The sequence below is a fragment of the Tachyglossus aculeatus genome, chromosome 10, assembly GCF_015852505.1.
Source record: "Tachyglossus aculeatus isolate mTacAcu1 chromosome 10, mTacAcu1.pri, whole genome shotgun sequence".
Taxonomy (NCBI): Eukaryota; Metazoa; Chordata; class Mammalia; order Monotremata; family Tachyglossidae; genus Tachyglossus; species Tachyglossus aculeatus.
Genome location: NC_052075.1, coordinates 56297581 through 56315581, shown reverse-complemented (window position 1 = coordinate 56315581; position 18001 = coordinate 56297581). Strand labels below are relative to the sequence as shown.

General features: G+C 51.2%; 1 protein-coding gene across 1 annotated transcript; it reads left to right on the top strand.

Annotated features, from left to right (window-relative positions):
* The first annotated feature begins 1301 nt into the window (after positions 1 to 1301).
* Positions 1302 to 9823, top strand: LOC119932975 (keratin, type II cytoskeletal 3-like). The gene is made up of 9 exons (XM_038752114.1): positions 1302 to 1919; positions 4942 to 5162; positions 5747 to 5807; positions 6234 to 6329; positions 6952 to 7116; positions 7243 to 7368; positions 7612 to 7832; positions 8127 to 8161; positions 8969 to 9823. Exons 1-9 carry the CDS (start codon positions 1302 to 1304, stop codon positions 9292 to 9294), a joined length of 1869 nt encoding a protein of 622 aa, XP_038608042.1. The 3' UTR covers positions 9295 to 9823.
* Positions 9824 to 18001: the final 8178 nt, after the last annotated feature.

Below are 18001 nucleotides of genomic sequence, written 5' to 3'. Positions count from 1 at the left end.
GTACCCTAGTTTCCTTATCAGTAAAATGGGTATTCAAAACCTGTTCTCCCTCCAACTTAGATTGTGAACCTTGGTTAGGGCAGAGACTGTATCTGACTTGAATACCGTGTATTCATTCATTCATTCATTCAATCATATTTATTGAGCGCTTATTGTGTGCAGAGCACTGTACTAAGCGCTTGGGAAAGTTCAATGCAGTAATATGTATCTACCTCAGCGCTTAGTACAGTGCTTGGTACATAGGAAGTGCTTAACAAATACCACAATTATTAATTATTATGAGGGAGAGTGGGTGGGGGGAAGACTTGGGGACTTGGGAACTTGGGGGAGGGAGAATCGGATAGAGGATGAGGGAGAGTGGGTAGAAAGAGGAACTTGGAGGGAAAATGGGCTGGCAGATGAGGGACAGTGGGTCGGAGAGGGAATTTGGATAAGGGAGAATGGCTAGGAAGGTATATTTGGAGGGAGAACTGTCTGGGGATGAGGGAGGACAGGTAGGAGGAGAAATTTGGGGGAAGAGGAATAGGCTGAGCGGTGAGGGAGGATAGGTAGGAGAGGGGATTTGTTTCAGAAAGAGCAGGCTGAAAGATGAGGAAGAGTAGGTAGGAGGGGGAACTAGGAGGGAGAACAGATGGGCGGATGAGGGAGGGTGGGTAGGAGGAAACTCGGGTGCATGTTAGGGCAGGGAAAGATTCCCCTCCAGTCACTCAGTCAATTGTATTTATTAAGTGCTCACTGTGTGCACAGCACTAAGCATTTGGTAGAATACAATCTAACAGTAAAACAGACACATTCCCTACCCACAATGAGCTTACAGTCTGGAGGAGACCTACTCCAGGTGAGGAGACACAGGCATCACCTCAGAGGTAGGGTTCTGAGGAGGAAGGGTGCATGGGAGCTGCCAGGTCAACCCTGCCCTCTTGGAGAAGAGCCAGTGGCTGTGGAAGGGGCTGACGGGGAAGGAAAAGTCAGCCAAAGTCACCTCTGTGGCGACGACCTAAAAGCTTTCAGTCCTGACCTCCGGGGGCAGGCAATGGGCACAACGAGCAATTGGAGGGTTGGGGATTAGGGCGGGGACGGGACGGATTTGGGGAACTGCTGGCCTACTTCTGATGGCAAGGCCCAGCCCAGGGAGGCTGTGGATTAGGGCCGAAGTCTTCCGCTGGCTCGTGCCCGCCCCGCCCTGGCACTGGGCTCCCAAGCCCTATATAAAGGCTGGCCTTCTCCCTGGATTCAGTAGGCTTTGGGCTTCTCATCACTTCACGTCTTTCCCACCTCTCTCCAGCAACACCACCGAACCAATGGCCCAACAAGCAACCAAGACCATTGGCGGAGCCAGCCGGACCTCCAGTGGCCGCTCGGCCGTTGTCACCACCTCCACCCGGACGACCAGTGCCCGCTCATCGTCTGCCACCCGCTCCAGCGGGAGCAGCATCAGCAGCGGGATGTCGGCCTGCGCTGCCTACGGTGGCATGGGAGGGGGCTTCGGCAGCCGGAGCCTCTACAGTCTGGGGGGCAACAAGAAGATCTCCATCAGTGTGGCCGGGGGCAGCATGTCCGGGGGTGGTTTCCGGGCTGGTGGCTGTGGGGGTGGCCGTGGTGGTGGCCGGGGCCTGGGCGGAGGCTTCGGCAGTGGATTCGGTGGTGGGGCCGGCGGATTTGGCGGGGGAGCTGGTGGATTCGGTGGTGGGGCCGGCGGATTTGGCGGGGGAGCTGGTGGATTCGGTGGCGGTGCTGGGGGCTTCGGTGGACCCGGAGGTTTTGGGGGCTACCCCGCCGGCATCCAGGAGGTGACTGTCAACCAGAGCCTTCTACAGCCACTCAAAGTGGAGATCGACCCGCAGTTCAGCACGGTGAAGAATCAGGAGAAGGAGCAGATCAAGACACTGAACAACAAGTTCGCCACCTTCATCGACAAGGTGGGTCCACACTGGGATAGGGCGGACGGATGTGGAGAACATCCTGTCTCTGGGTTGCTGCGAGTCTTAAGTGTCCACTCCTGGTTTCTCCACACTCTTAGGGAGACCTAAGCTCAGGGTTCAAGCAGTGGGGGGAAAAGACCCTGCTGGGGTGAGATGTGTTAGAGGACAGTGGGGTCTCCTTAGGGAGTGAGACTAGATAGGAGTGATTCACAGGAGAGGAGTGATTGAAGGGGAGAAGAGTGATTGACAGATGAGGAGAAAAAGGCCCTACTGGGGTGAGGTGCTTTAGCACACAGCGGGGTCAGCTCAGGAGGTGAGACTGGATAGGTGCGATTGGCAGGGGAGGAGTGACTGGCAGGGGGAAGAGTAATTGACGGTGGTGGTGGTGGGGGGACCTGCCAGGTGTGTTAGGGGAGAGACAGGGGTGATTTATGGGAGAGGAGTAAATGATGGGGGTGGGGAGGGATGTGATTGACAGCAGAGGAGTTATTGACAGGGAATGGGATGACTGACCCTGGGAAGAGTGATCAGAAGGGGAAGAGTAATTTACAGAGGGAAGAGTGATTAACAGAGGGGAGTGCAACTGATGGAGAGGCATGATTGACAGGCAAAGGAAGGATTGACATAGGGAAGAGTGATTGACAAGAAGAGGAACTGCTGAGCAGCAGAGAGGAAGAAACTTTATCTTCAGGAAGCAAAGGACTGAGCCCAGATGAACACAAACCTGAAGAAAGATGGAAAGGATTAGGTTTCTTTAGCCTTGACTGTCCCAGCTTGCAAAGGACAGGTTTGGAGCTTGTAGAACAGCCAAGGGTGTGTGGAGTGGGGAACACAGAATTGCTGCTCCTCACATGCAGCCATCGCAGGGCTGTGCAGCCTAGTCGATGAAACACAAGCCTGGGAATCAGAAGGATCTGGGTTCTAATCCCAGCTCTGCCACTTGTCCACTATGTAACCTGGGGAAAGTCATTTCACTGCTCTGGGCCTCAGTTCCCTCATCTGTAACATGGGGATTAAGACTGTCAGGTCTATGTGAGACATGGAGTGTATCCAACCTGATTAGCTTGTATCTTCCCTAGTGCTTAGTGCAGTGCCTAGAACATAACAAATGTTATGTTTAATGGTATTTGTTATGTTATAAATGGTGTCTGTTAAACTTGTATCTACCCCAGCACTTAGTGCAGTGCCTGGTCCATAGTAAATGCTTAACAAATACCATTAAAAGGAGGGTGGAGAGGTAGTGTCGGGGCTGAGGGGGGAAGGTTTCAGACAAATAAAATGAAAACTAGTACTCCCAGTAGGGAGTAAATCTGGGATTGATCTACTTAGAAATCTAAGTAAATTGGAAATATCAACGGGTCTGGATTCAGGGACAAGAATTTCATTGCAGGCAATTAGAGGGGGAAAGTTAAGGTCATCGGGGGTGAGGTTAAAGATGTCAGGGGGAAAAGTTAGTGGTGTTATGAGGGGAAAGTGAAGGTTATCTGATGTGGTGACTGCAGCCACTGGTGAAAGTAGAGAAAGCCAATGAATGGACTCTCATTAAAAGGGGTTTATCCCTCCCCCCAACCCCTGAACAATAGGTTTCGGACCCCATGGGGGTGGGGGGATCTTGTAATCCTCCCGAAAAATGCTGCTCCATATTTGTGCTTGTAGTGATAGTAACAACCAAGTACTGAGTGCCCATCCGATTGTTCTAAGAATAATCGTGGTATTTGTTAAACCCTTACTAATATGCCAAGCACTGCACTAAGTGCTGCTGTAAATAAGAGGTAATCAGACTTCACATGAGGCTCAGAGTTTAAGAAGGAGGGAGAACAGGTATTGAAACCCCATTTTGCAGATAAAGTAACTGAGGCAAAGAGAAGAAAAGAGACTTGTCCAAGGTCATGCAACAGACAAGTGGTGGGGCCAGGATTACAAGCCAGGGCCTCTGACTCCCAGTCCTGTGCTCTTTCCCCTAGGCCACACTGCTTCTCCACTAAGTGATTCTCTACTAAGCACCTGTCTCTGTGTTGGCAAAATATTTGACCAATGAATAATAGTATTGAGCTCTTATTATGTACAGAACACTGCACTCAGTTCTTGTCCTAATATTGAATCAATTGATGGCATTTTGCACCTACAGTATACCTAACACTGTGCTAAGCATTTGTCCCCATGGTCAATCTCTCAATCCATCAGTAGTACATTTTGAATGCTTTCTGGGTGAGGAGCACTAAATGGAATGCTTGAGAGCATACACTGAAGGAATGAGTTGACATAATCCCTGACCTCAGAGATTTTTTAGTTCCAGTAGGGAGGGCAGACACTAAAATACCTTATAGAGAGGAACAGGAAGGTAAAAAAGAAATGGATATGAATTAGTGCTTAAGTGATGGGATGTGTATGAATGCTGTGAGATTACTAGTGTACAAACCAGTTAATCATATTTATTGAGCTCTTATGATGATGATGATGGCGTTTATTAAGCCCTTATTATGTGCAAAGCACTGTTCTAAGCGCTGGGGAGGTTACAAGGTGAACAGGTTGTCCCACGTGGAGCTCACATTCTTAATCCCCTTACTGTGCACAGAACACTGTACTTAGTGCTTGGGAGAGTATAATGTTACAATATATCAGATACATTCCCTGCCCACAACAAGCTTACAGTCTCAAAAGAGCAGGGAGACAGACATTAATATAAGTAAATAAATTACTGATATGGACATAAGTGCTGTGGGGCTGGGAGGGGGGACGAATGAAGGGAGCAAGTCAGGGTGATGCAGATGGGCAAGGGAGAAGAAAGGAGGGCTTAGTCTTGGAAGGCTTCTTGGAGGAGATGTGCCTTCAATAAGGCTTTGAAGGAGGGGAGAGTAATTGTCAATCGGATTTGAGGAGGGAGGGCGTTCCAGGCCAGAGGTAGGATGTATGGGGGAAGGGGTGACCCTCCCAAGGTGACCAGAGTCTCCAGTCCTCCTCCAGCCCCCCAGGCAGTGCTGCAGAGGTGGCACTGATGTGGCTTTCTCTTCCTCCTCAGGTGCGGTTCCTGGAGCAGCAGAACAAGGTGCTGGAGACCAAATGGGAGCTCCTGCAGCAGCAGGGAGACCATTCCAAGACGAGCACCACCAGCCTGGATCCGCTCTTCCAGGCCTATATCAGCAGCCTGCAGTCCCACTACAATGGGCTGCTCAGTGACAAGGACCGACTAAACAGTGAGCTGAAGAACATGCAGGACATGGTAGAGGACTTCAAGAAGAAGTGAGCCGGGAATCCCCGGGGGTCCCCGGGTTGGTGTGTGTTGTGGGGAAACGTCTCTGCTCCCCTCGCATGAGTCACAAATTAAGTGGGGGGGAGTCAATCAATTAATCAATCATATTGGGAGCACTGAACTAAGCGCTTGGGAGTGTACAGTCTAGCATTACAGCAGACACATTCCCTGCCCACAATGAGCTTACAGTCTGGGGTGGGGGGGGGGCGGGAGTCTCCCATTTCATTCCTAGCAGATTCAATTCTCTGTGGGTGGATCCTGCCTGGGCGATGAGACACAGCCCAGAGTCAGAGGAGTCGGGAGAGCCCCTTCCTCAGACGGGCATGGGAGGGTGGGGGGTGGGAAAAACCAACTCCCAGATGTGAGAGAGAATAATCCATACACATGCAATCGAGAGTTGTTTTCATTGATTTGGAGAGATCCTCTCTGCCAAGGAGTCAGGGGGGAGGTAATATCAGAGCTGGGAACTTTACCAGTTGTCCGGGGCCTGGAGAAAAGGGAAATCCATGTTTGGGAATGGAACACGGTCCCACTGTTTCGGCCCAGGAATCCGAACGCATCTTCTGCCCTGTAGGTATGAAGACGAGGTGAACAAGCGTACCACCGCTGAGAATGACTTTGTGGTCCTCAAGAAGGTGAGCGGCTCGGGGAGGGGGATCCAGAGGGGCGGGGAGTTGGGGAGAGTCAGGATGACTTTGGGATCTTGAGGGGCAATGCAGTAGACAAATCAAAGGTGTCCATCACTGTTACTTATTGAAAGTTTAGAGTGTGCACTAAACCCTTGGGATAATATGAGAGTTAGCAGGCATGATCTCTGCCCTCAGGGAGCTTTCAGTTAAATGGAGAATCAATCCAATAGTAGCATTTCCTGAGCACCTACAGTGGGCGTAGTAATATGCTGAACATTTGGGAGACCTAATAGTTAATAGATATGATCCCTGTTCTCAAGGAGCTTTCAGGCTAGAATTGTTGCCTTTGCTGACTGCTGATTAATAATGCTGCTCCGCTATCTCTCCTCCCTAACCTTCTCCGCCCCCACCCACCCCCCGGCATCAAACCAGGATGTGGACACCGCCTACATGACCAAAGTGGAGCTTGAGGCCAAGGTGGAGAGCCTGACGGATGAGATCAAGTTCATCAAAGCTCTCTACGATGCTGTGAGTCTTCAGTCCCTGCTATCACTGTGGTCTGGGGAGGGGTGGGATTGAGGCTGTAGGGTTGGAATTAGGGTCACAGGAGTCATTTATTTCTTTCCCATGTCCCCTGACCCTCGTCCTCTCAACCCTGGACCATCCCATGATCCAGATTCCCTTGACTCTGAGCCCCCAGGACCCCCAGGACTTCCGTTCCAAGCCCCCTCAGAGTTTCCTGCTCAGTCCCGGGAGCCCAGGGAAATCCCACAGAAGGGAGAGAAAGGACGATGTGGATTCCATTTCTTTTTGGCCCCCTGCCTGATTTCTTTCAGGTTGACCTCCTAATTTCCTGCAGCCCCCTGATGTATCTCAGACACACTTTCTAGCTCCCCTCTGTCATAATTATTATTATTTTAGATCTTCTTTCTGCTTACCTTGAGACCTGCCCGATTTCTTTTAGAATCCCCACCTTGACTTCGCTAGTCCCACTGCCCCATTTTCTGGGGGTCCTGGGAGCCCGGACCAGTGTTGGTTTCTGAGGCTGGGGGCTGAGGGGGGAAGGATTAGGGGGTGCCTTTAGGGAGACCAGAGAAGCATCACAGCTGAGAAATGGTGGCTGAGTGAGTTCGACCTTATGTCTCGATAGGAGATGTCCAACACCCAGCAGAGTGTCAGCGACACATCAGTGGTCCTGTCCATGGACAACAACCGCTGCTTGGACCTGGACAGCATCATCGCCGAGGTGAAGGCCCAGTATGAGGAGATCGCCCAGCGCAGCAAGGCCGAAGCCGAGGCCCTGTACCAGCACAAGGTGGGTCTCTCCTCCGCTGGGGGAGCCTCCCTGACCACCCGCCCATCCAGGTCCTAGACTACCTTCTTTCTGTCCCCCCTCACACATCCTCCCGGGCTCAACAAATCCTCCTTCCTCCCCCAACAGCTTGGGGAGCTGGAGAGCACAGCTGGTCGCCATGGAGACGACCTAAAGAACACCAAGAGCGAAATCTCCGAGCTGAACCGCATGATCCAGCGGCTGCGGGCTGAGATCGAGAACGTCAAGAAGCAGGTGGGACAGGCTGGCGAGGTCGGCTCCCTCTGATTGGACTGGAGGTGGGGCAAGGAGGGGGCTGAAGGGTTGGAGCTAGGGAGGGGGAATCTAAGAAAGCTTCCTGGAAGAGGCGACTCGCCAAGGACCAGCCAGAAGGCTGGGGGAGCCGAAGGGAAGACAGGTGGAAGAGAGGTGGCCACCCAGGTGAGAGGCTCGCTGTCCCTCCTCCTCCTCCTGATCTTCCTCCTCCCACTCCACCAGAACACCAACTTGCAGACGGCCATCGCCGACGCCGAGCAGCGCGGCGAGCTGGCACTCAAGGATGCCAATGCCAAGCTGGTGGAACTCAAGGCCGCCCTGCAGAAGGCTAAGGATGACCTGGCCCGGCTGCTGAAGGATTACCAGGAGCTGATGAGCGTCAAACTGGCCCTGGACGTGGAGATCGCCACCTACAAAAAGCTGCTGGAAGGAGAAGAGTGCAGGTACGAAGTGGGCACACACTTAGCGGATCCCGCCGGAGGTAGTCTCGTCCAACCCCCTACTCCCCAGCAGACCTGTTATAGTCCCTCCACCCGGGGAGCAATGCGCTAAGGAGCAGAGAGAGGCATCTCTCCAGGGAAAAGGAGTCTACATCGTCCATCTAGTGTCTCAGGTTCTTTCTGGAGGTCTCACCTTAGTCCCTCACTCTGCAGTTCAAGCTCCCTTCCCTCCGGTAGGTGGGTGGCCCAGGGTTGGGCAGATTTCCTGAATCTTTTCTCTCCATTCTTATCGCTTAGGATGTCTGGAGAATGCCAGAGCACGTGCAGTATTGGTGAGTGTCTCGACCTTAGCCGGCCTGTACAGGGCAATGGTTGAAGTCCACCCGTTCTGTCGACGGAGCTGGACCAACTCCAGCAAGGCCAGGCCACTGGGCAGGACTTCTGGGGGCGGAACTTTCGGGGATGGTTGAGCTCCTGGGTGATATTCCCGAGGGGTGGGGGGTGAGAGGGGGCTTGACATGGGACTTTTCTCACCTTATCAGTCAGTCAATCAACAGTACTGGTTGAACGCCTACTCTATGCAGAGCAGTGCATTAAGCTCTTGAGAGAGTAACAGTAATAATAATGATAACAATGGTATGCATTAATAATTACAATGGTGTTAAGCGCTTATTATGTGTCAAGCACTGTTCTAAGCGCTGAGAGCTGTTCTAAAGCGCTTACTCTGTGCTAAGGGTACAAGATAATCAAGTTAGACACAGTCCCTTTCTCTCACGGGGTTCGCAGTCTAAGGGAGGAAGAGCAGAGATTCCCAACGTTATTTTGCTTACGAGAGACCTGAGGCTCCGAGAGGTTCAGTGACTTAACCGGGGCCACACACAGCAGGATAGTGTGTCTCCTAACTCCCAGCTCCGTTCTCTTTCCACTGGGCCACTCAATTGAGCTGGTAGATACGATCCCTTCCCTTAAGGAGCCTATCGTCTCAGTGGGGGAGACAGGCACTAAAAATAAAGTCCATGGACTAGCGGGAAACGACGAAGGGGAGTAGGGCAGTAATGAGTCCTTCTTGCATGGGCCTGTGAGTGGGGAGGAGGCCCACGTCAGAGTGCTGTCAGTGACCCCACCCGTTCTCCTCGCAGCGATGGTCAGCAGTTCCTCTAGCAGCAGCAGCGCTTCGGCCGGTGTCCGTGGAGGTAGCAGCCTGGTCTCCGGGGGTCGCGTGGGCGGCGGCAGCAGAATCGGGGTTAGCACCGGGGTCAGCTCCGGCATCAGCACCGGGGTCAGCTCCGGCTCTCGGGTGGGCCAGAGCGTGGTGGTCGGCAGAGGCGCCTCCGTGGGCCCCGTGAGGGTCCCCGCGGTCGGCGTAGCCCCCGTCGCCAGCCGGGTCCCCGGGGTGCCCTCTGTGCCCGCCGCTCGGATCGTCCAGACCACCACCACCAGCCAGAGATCCACCACCCAATTTTAATCCCAAACCGCTGACGGTTAGCCTCCGGCCTCCGACCCTCGCCCCAACCATCCCGCTCAGCAGCATCTCTGACCCCCTAGACCTTGCCCTCGACGCCTCGCAGCTCCAGGCTAACAGCTCCGCGATCTTCCCCTTCTCTCCGCTCTGCCCCCTAGAAGAGCCTCCGGGAATTAGTAGTGTGCACTAATTAATTCACTAATTAGACGTCACCGGGGGAAGGGATTCATCTCTACAGCTGGGAAATTCCCCCTGGGGGGTAGCCCCACTCTGCCCTTGACCTAGGGTCTCTGACCCGGCTCAGAGCGGGTGCCGCCCCTCGCCCCAGCGAGAAGACGACAGGACACTTCAGGGTCCGGTCCGTTCCGTTCCGATGCTGGCTCCCCCAATGCTCAGCAGAGAGATGGAGCTCCAGCGATGTCCACCGGCCCGCCCTGGCAACTAATGTCTGATACCAGCAATTCTGTTCCTTTGTATATAACATGACACGCCGTCGCCTTCCTAGATCTCTGGGTATTTCCCTCTAATAAAACTGCACTGCGTTTCACTGCATCTCTGTCTCTGACTCTCATTCTCTGTCAGTGCCATTGGCATGCCTGCTTCTGGGCAGAGCACTGCACTGGCCACCTGCTGTGGTAGAGAGCTGTACTGGGCACCTACTGTGGGCAGAGCGCTGTACGGGGTGCTTATGGTGGGCAGAGTGTTAAAGAGGGCACCAACCGTTCCACCCACCAGCTGGCCACCACAGATTCTAAATCCTAATAATTCTCACCCTTACATGGAGGGCACACTCTCTGTGTTGGATAGTCTAATCTGTCCTCTTTCTGACTTCCCCATCACTGTAGACGACACTACCATCCTTCCCGTCTCACAAACCCGTAACCTTGTTATCCTTGACTCCTCTCTATCATTCAACCCACATATTCAATGCGTCACTAAATCCTATCGGTCCCACCTTCACAACATGGCTAAAATCTGCCCTTTCCTCTCCATCCAAACTGTTACCACGCTAGTACAGTCACTCATCTTATCCCGCTTGGATTACTACATTAGCCTTTTTGCTGACCTCCTAGACTCCTGCCTCTCCCCACTCCAGTTCATACTTAACTCTGCTGCCAGGATCATTTACCTTCAAAAATGTTCAGGACGTGTCACCCCTCTCCTCACAAAACTCCAGTGGTTGCCTCTCCACCTCCGCATCAAACAAAAAATCCTCACCATTGGCTTTAAAGCACTCCACCACCTTGCCCACTCCTATCTCACCTCGTTACTCTCCTTCTACAACCCAGCCCGCACACTTCTCTCCTCTAATGTTAACCTCACTGTGCCACCATCTCTCCTATCTCTCCTATTTCGCCACCGACGCCTCGCCCACGTCCTGCCTCTGGCCTGGAACGCCCTCCCTCCTCAAATCCGACAGACAGTTACTCTCCTGCCGCATCTTCAAAGCACATCTCCTCCAGGAGGCCTTTTCTGACTAAGTCTCCCCCCTTTCTTCTTCTCCTACTCCCTTCTGTGTCGCCCTGACTCGCTCTCTTTGTTCTTCCCCCCTCCCAGGCCACAACATTTATGTATATATCTGTGATTTTTTATACTAATGTCTGTCTCCCCTCCCTCCCATTTAGACCATGAACTCGTTGTGGACAGGGAATAGGTCTGTTTATTGTTGCATTGTCCTCTCCCAACTGCTTAATACAGTGCTCTGCACACAGTAAGTGCTCAATAAATGCAACTAAATGAATGAACTTTTTCAGTCACCCGGCACAATAATAATGATAGTGCTGAAATTTGTTAAGCACTTACTATGTGCCAGGCACTGTACTAAGCTCTGGGGTGGATACAAGCAACATAACTGTCATAATTTGAGGGGTTAAAAGTCGAAATTATTTTCCCCATGGGGTCGTGTTATCAACGGGGATTGGTTCCTGAAGCGAAGGCAGATTCCCTATTGTTCCTTAATGACCCAGAATTGAGGACTAAAGGCAATCAGAAGAGAGAAATATAGCTCCGTTCAGGTATTTTTTAATGGCTCAACAGTATTGATTCCTTTTTACAAATGAGGTAACTGAGGCACAGAGAAGTGAAGTGACTTGCCCAAGTGGCGGAGCTGGGATCAGAACCCCAGTCCTTTTGACTCCCAGGCCTGTACTCTATCCATTAGGCCACACTGCTTCTCCACTGAGTCAGTATTTAACTTCTCTGTGCCTCCGTTACCTCATCCGTAAATTGGGGACGAAGACTGTGAGTCCCACGTGGGACAACCTGATTACCTTGTATCTACCCCAGAACTTAGAACAGTGCTTGGCACATAGTAAGCGCTTAACAAATACCAACATCATCATTATTATTATTATTATTATTATCGCAGGAGTCATAGAGGTCCCACGATGGGATAACTGACTTCTACTTCATCGGGAATGAAATAGACACACAGACTCTCCCTAGTGATTTTGCCTGGTGATCAGATGACCCCTTCCTTCTCCACCCCCACATCCCAGAGCAGGGTGTGGTGGGGCATCAGGGTCACCTTTACCAGGTGTAGTCACCTGGAAGGGTCAAGGCATCCATTTTATCTCTCAGCAGGTACGGGGTGGGATAGTACAACATCAATAAATAGAACTTGGACCTCCACAGCATCTCCAGAATCCACCCCTTCCTTTCTATCGACCAGACTGGATCAGGGGCTTGATTAATGCATCAGCCTCCTTGCTGGCCTACCTGCCTGGGGAGGGCCGGGGGACGCAGGGGACAGTCGATTACTCCACTGTGAGTCTGAGGCTGTCCAAGGTGTCGGAAAGGAGGAAGGATAAACTCTACAGACCATGGCTTCAGGGATCCATTTCCTACCTCTGGCTCTCCTCCTCTCTCTCCTGCCTGGTACGGGCTTTTAGGCCCTTAGGCAAAGAAGTTAGCATTAGCTGTAGCAGTATTTACTGAGGGGCCCCTAGGAGGGAGGCACAGAACTAAACGCTTGGAAAAGCACGGCGGAATCAATTAATCAATCAATTGTATTTATTGGGCACCTACTGTGTGCAAAGCACTGTACTAAACCCTTGGGAGAGTACACAATAACAGTACGATATTGTATAATATATATATTATCTAATATATATATTAGAGAAGCAGCATGGCTCAGTGGAAAGCATGGGCTTTGGAGTCAGAGGTCATGGGTTCAAATCCCGGCTCTGACAATTGTCAGCTGTGTGACTTTGGGCAAGTCACTTAACTTCTCTGGGCCTCAGTTACCTCATCTGTAAAATGAGGATTAAGACTGTGAGCCCCCCGTGGGACAACCTGATCACCTTGTAACCTCCCCAGTGCTTAGAACAGTGCTTTGCACATAGTAAATGCTAAATAAATGTCATTATTATTATTATTGCTATTATTATTATATAATATAAAGAAGAGATACACTCCCTGCCCGCAATAAGCTTCCACTCTAAAGAGTATGCTCAATCCTGATAGTGGATCTGTTTAATTGAAAAGGCAAGACAGATCCACAGACACGCCCAACGGATAGACACAGAGTCAAGACCATGGTTAGCGGGGGGGTGGGGAGGAGGAGGAGGGGGTGTCGATGGAGGTGGAGGGATGGAGCAGGTGAGCAGGAAATGGGGCTGAGTCAGGGACGGCTTCCTGGAAGAGGTGGCCTTGATCTGTGGGAGTGAGGGGCATGCCAGACAGGCAGGACCCAGCCAGGGTCCCTCCTCCACAGCCCCTCTCAGCCACACAAATTGGGCACAACCTCGGGAGGCAGTGTGGCCTAGTGGAAAGAGACTTGGAGTCGGAGGACTTGGGTTCTGATCCCGGTTTTGCCACTTACCTGCTGTGTGACCTTGGGCAAGTCACTTCACTTCTCTGGGCCTCAGTTTCCTCATCTGTAAAGTGGGGATTTAATGCCTGTCCTCCCTCCCATTTAAATTTTGAGTCCTCTTGTGGAACAGGAACTGTGTCTAACCTGATTAGTCTTGAATCTACCCTAGGCTTGACACTTAGTAAGCACTTAAGAAATACCACAGTTATTATGTTTATTTCATTGCTCAGGGAACCTCTGCATCAGTGATTGACTGAGCTTCTATTGAGGGGAGGGCCCTGGCCCAGTCCCTTGGAAAGTCACCAAGACATGAATTGGCACTGCCTTGCCAGGGTTGGGCTACCTCTGCCCAGCCAGGACCAAGCCCCAGGTCCCTTGGTGGAGCACCTAGGGGAGAAACTTTTTTTAAATGACAATTTGTTAAGCTCTTACTAGGTGTCAGGCACTGTACAAAGCACTGGGATAGATGCAAGATCATCAGGTTGGACACAGTCCATGTCCCACACGGAGTTCACAGTTGTAACCCCCATTTTACAGATGAGATAAGTGAGGCACAGAGAAGTGAAGTGAATTGCCCAAGGTCACACAGCGGACAAGTGACAGAGTCAGGATTAGACTAGGATTGAGTGGATGGAGGGCTGAAACATAGCTTAACTCCAATTCAGTCAGTCAGTATTGACTGTGGGCCTACTCTGGGCAGAGCACTTATTTGGGAGTGGACATTAATCAAACTATGATTCAAGTGAATAATTGATTAATTGATCGATTAATCCCCTACTGCAGGAAGAGTACTATCGTTGGGAGCAGAGAGTAATCGATCCATCAATCAATGGTACTGACTGAGCACCTTTTGTTTAAAGAGCACTGTAGTAAGAGCTTAGGAGAGTACAATAGAGTGGGCATTGTCCCTGGCCTCAAGGACCATACAGTTAGCCTGGGGGAGATGGGTATTAAAATAGATTTCAGACAAAAGAAGATAAATTGAAAATGGTCACATTGATTGAGAAGTAGCATGGCCTAGTGGAACGACCATTGATCTGGGAGTCAGAGGATCTCAGTTCTAATCTTGACTTTGCCCCTTGTCTGCTGTGTGACCTTGGGAAGTCACTTAACTTCTCTGTGCTTCACTTACCTCATTTGTCAAAAGGGGATTAAGACTATGAGTCCCACGTGGGACACGGACTGTGTTCAACCTGATAAACTTGTATCTACTCCAGCACTCAGTACAATGCCTAACACATAGTAAGTGCCTAACAAATACCATAAAAATATGCTACTCAAAAAAATAAAGTCATGATCTCTGTTCACAAGTGGATAGGAATATTAAGTCCGGCTATGCACATATGTGTAGCTTTATTTATTTATTTATATTAATGTCTGTCCCCTCTTCTAGACTGTAAACTTGTTGTGTGTAGGGAATATGTCTGTTGTTAAATTGTAATAATTATGGCATTTGTTAAGCACTTACTACGTACCAGTTACTGTACTAAGCGCTGGAGTGGGAATAAGCAAATTGAGTTGGACACAGTCCCTGTCCCGCATGGGGCTCACAGTCTCAATCCCCATGTTACAGGTGAGGGAACTGAAGCCCAGAGAAGTGACATGTACTTTCCCCAGCACTTACTACAATGCTCTGCACACGGTAAGCACTCAATAAATACGACTGACAGACTTCTGTTAACCCTTTGTTTGGCAAAGGAATGGAAGGGGTATCTAAGGAGCGTAGAGGAGGGTGGATGAAGAAGGCAGGTGTGGGCATGCTCATCTGGGGAGCGTGGAAGGGAGTGGAAAAAGGGGATGAGTGGGGTGGTATTTGAATAGTGTGAGGGGGGATAAAGGGGATGGGGGCATCTGGGGAATGTGGAGGGGATGGACAAAAGGGATGGGCAGGGAATGCCTGGGGATCTTGGAGTAGTATGGATGAAAGGGAAGGGTGGGGGGCAGTCAGTCGGTTAGTAATTTCTATTTACTGAGCACTTACTGTGTGCAGAGCACTGTACTAAGCGCTTGGAAGAGGACAACATAACAATAAACAGACACATTTTCCACCCACAACGATCTTACAGTCTAGAGGGACGAGTTTAAAGTGGAGGGAAGCGTGGGAGAACGGGACGGGTAGGGGCAATTTAGGACGAACGCTCGTGCGGATTCAGGTCTGCAGGAGCTTAGCAGGTGGAATGGAGGCCGCGTGGGTTTGGGAAGGGCCGGAATTACCCAGGCCCAGCCCTCATCCTGAGCCCTGGGGAACGCGCAGATTAACTCCTAAATCTCAAAAGTCTTCCTCAGCACTCTGCATTTGGGTCAGCTGAGGGGATGAAAGGTCTACTGAAAGGTCACTGGATTCATGGGGAGAAGCGCCCGGGAAAAGGACGGTTTCCGGGAAGGGGGCATCTCCAAGGGGGTTCAGTCTGTCCCAAGAGATGCAATGCCCCCGGGGCAATGTAGAACTTTCTGGATGGTCTTTGTCTCTCCCTGGCTCATTTTTGGCCTGTCTCTCACAGTTCCTTACTGGGTCTCTGTCTGCACTGTCTCTGTCCCTCACTGTTTCACTAGGTCTTTATCTCTCACTGTCTCTTTGAGTGTCTTTCTCTCTCTATCTCTTGCTCCAGGCCCCTCACTGGATCTCCATCTATCATTGTCTCTCACTGGGTCTTTATCTCATTGTCTCTTTGGATCTCTGTCTCTCATTAGCCTTCTTGGTCTGTCTCTGTTTCTTTTTAGGTTTCCCTGGGAACAGTGCTTTGCACATAGTAAGCTCTTAATAAATGTCATCATCATTATTATTATTATTCTGGGTCACTGTCTCACTGAATCTCTGTCTCTCACTGTCTCCCTCTGGGTCTCTGTCTCCCCATGCTTTTCCGGATCTCTGTCTCACTGCCTCTCTGGGTCTCTGCCTCTCACTCAGTTTCTTGGTCTCTGCCTCTCACCGTGTGTTGCTGTCTCCCCGTCTTTCACTGTCCCCTGCTGAATGTCTGCCTCTCACTCTCTGAATCTTCATCTTTCCTTGTCTCTTTCAGTCTCTGCTTCTATTTTTCTTTGGGTCTCTATGTGTCTCGATAACCCTCTGTGTTTTTCTTTTTCACTCTTTTCTCTCTGAGTCCTTGATTCTCACTATCTCTCACTGGGCCCCTATTTACACCTTCTCTCACTGTTTTGGGTCTCTGTTCTCTCCACATTATCTCTCTGCTCCTTTCTTTTTCACTGTCTTTCCATTTCTCTCTTTTTCACTGTCTTCCCCTGGGAGCCTGATTGTTTGTGTCTCCACTTAACTCCATCTGTGTCGACCTTTCTCACTGACTCTCTGTTTCTCTCTTGCCATCTCTCTGTCTCTCCCTGCCTATCTCTGCCAGGGAGACCAGGGGAACGGATGGAGGAGGCTGGGTGTGGGTGGGCTATACTTCTCTGAGAGCCGGTGGGATGGGGAGAAGGAAGAGGATGAATAATAATAATAATAATAATAATAATAATAATAATAGCATTTATTAAGCACTTACTATATGCCAAGCACTGTTCTAAGCACTGGGGAGGTTACAAGCTGATCAGGTTGTCCCACGTGGGGCTCATAGGTCTTAATCCCCATTTTACAGAGGTGGTAACTGAGGCACAGAGAAGTTAAATGACTTGCCCAAAGTCACACAGCTGAAAATTGGTGGAGTCGGGATTTGAGCCTGTGACCTCTGACTCCAAAGCCTGTGCTCTTTCCACTGAGCCACGCTGCTTCACATAGCAAACGAACCTCGTTTCCACCGTTAATGCAGGCACTTTCCTGAGCGCTTAGTGCAACATTCAATAAAAACCATTGATGGATTGATTGACTGATGGATTGACTGAATGACCGATCCAGATCTTTGGGGTAGAAGCCCGAGGAGAACGCTAAATTAAATTCAATCGTATTTATTGAGCGTTTAATGTGTGCAGAGCACTGTATTAAGTGCTAAACACGGGTGTCTTGGTCCTGAAGGGTCTGGATCCCAGCCTCGGCCCCTCATCTGAGCCCATAGGGGTCCTGTACGGGACGTGGGCACTCGGGCATGGAAACCAGAGGCTTGGCCCAGTCCTGGGGCACAGGGGTGCCCAGGGGAGATGCAGGAAGGAGGCGTCAGAATTTTTCAGTTCCTCTGCAGTGGTTCAGCTTCCCCGGCCCTTGAATGATAATAATAATAATAGTACTTGTTAAGGGCTTTCTATGTGACAGGTACTGTACTAAGCGCCGGGGCGGGTTGGACACAGTCCCTGTCCCACGTGGGGCTCACAATCTCAATCCCCATTTTATAGATGAGGGTACTGAGGCCCAGAGAAGTGAAGTGACTGGCCCAAGGTCACACAGCGGACAAGTGGCAGAGCCGGGATCAGACTCAGACTTAGACTATACTGGCCGTAGAGACGCGGCAGAGAGATGGCCACGAGCCCGTTGGACTTTGGTCGGTCAATCCTATTTACTGAGAGCTTACTGTGTGCAGAACACTGTACTAAGCGCTTGGGAGAGCCAAATACACTACCAAACAGACGCATTCCCTGCTTCCATCGAGTTTACAGTCTGGGGGGAAGAGGGGGCTTCTTTCCCCCTCCCCTCCCCACCCGTTTTCTCCGCGAATCGCGGGGAGGGGGCAGGGACCCAGGACGCCCCCTGCACCAGGTAGAGGGGGAAAGGGCTTGTCGGGGCGCCCGGAGAAGGGGGAGAGTGGGTGTCCCGGGGAAGAACTGCTGATTTCTCGGTTTTCGAGGGGTGTATTTAGCCGCGCTCCGCCAGGATCCGGTTCTAGGTGAGTTAACTCCGAAGCGCCCCGTCGACGACATCCTCTGGCCCGCGCCCAGGCCCGGATCAGCTCGTAGCCGCGGGGCAAACCAAACCCCGCAAAGCCGCCCTCTAAGCCGCGGCCCGGGACGCTGCAG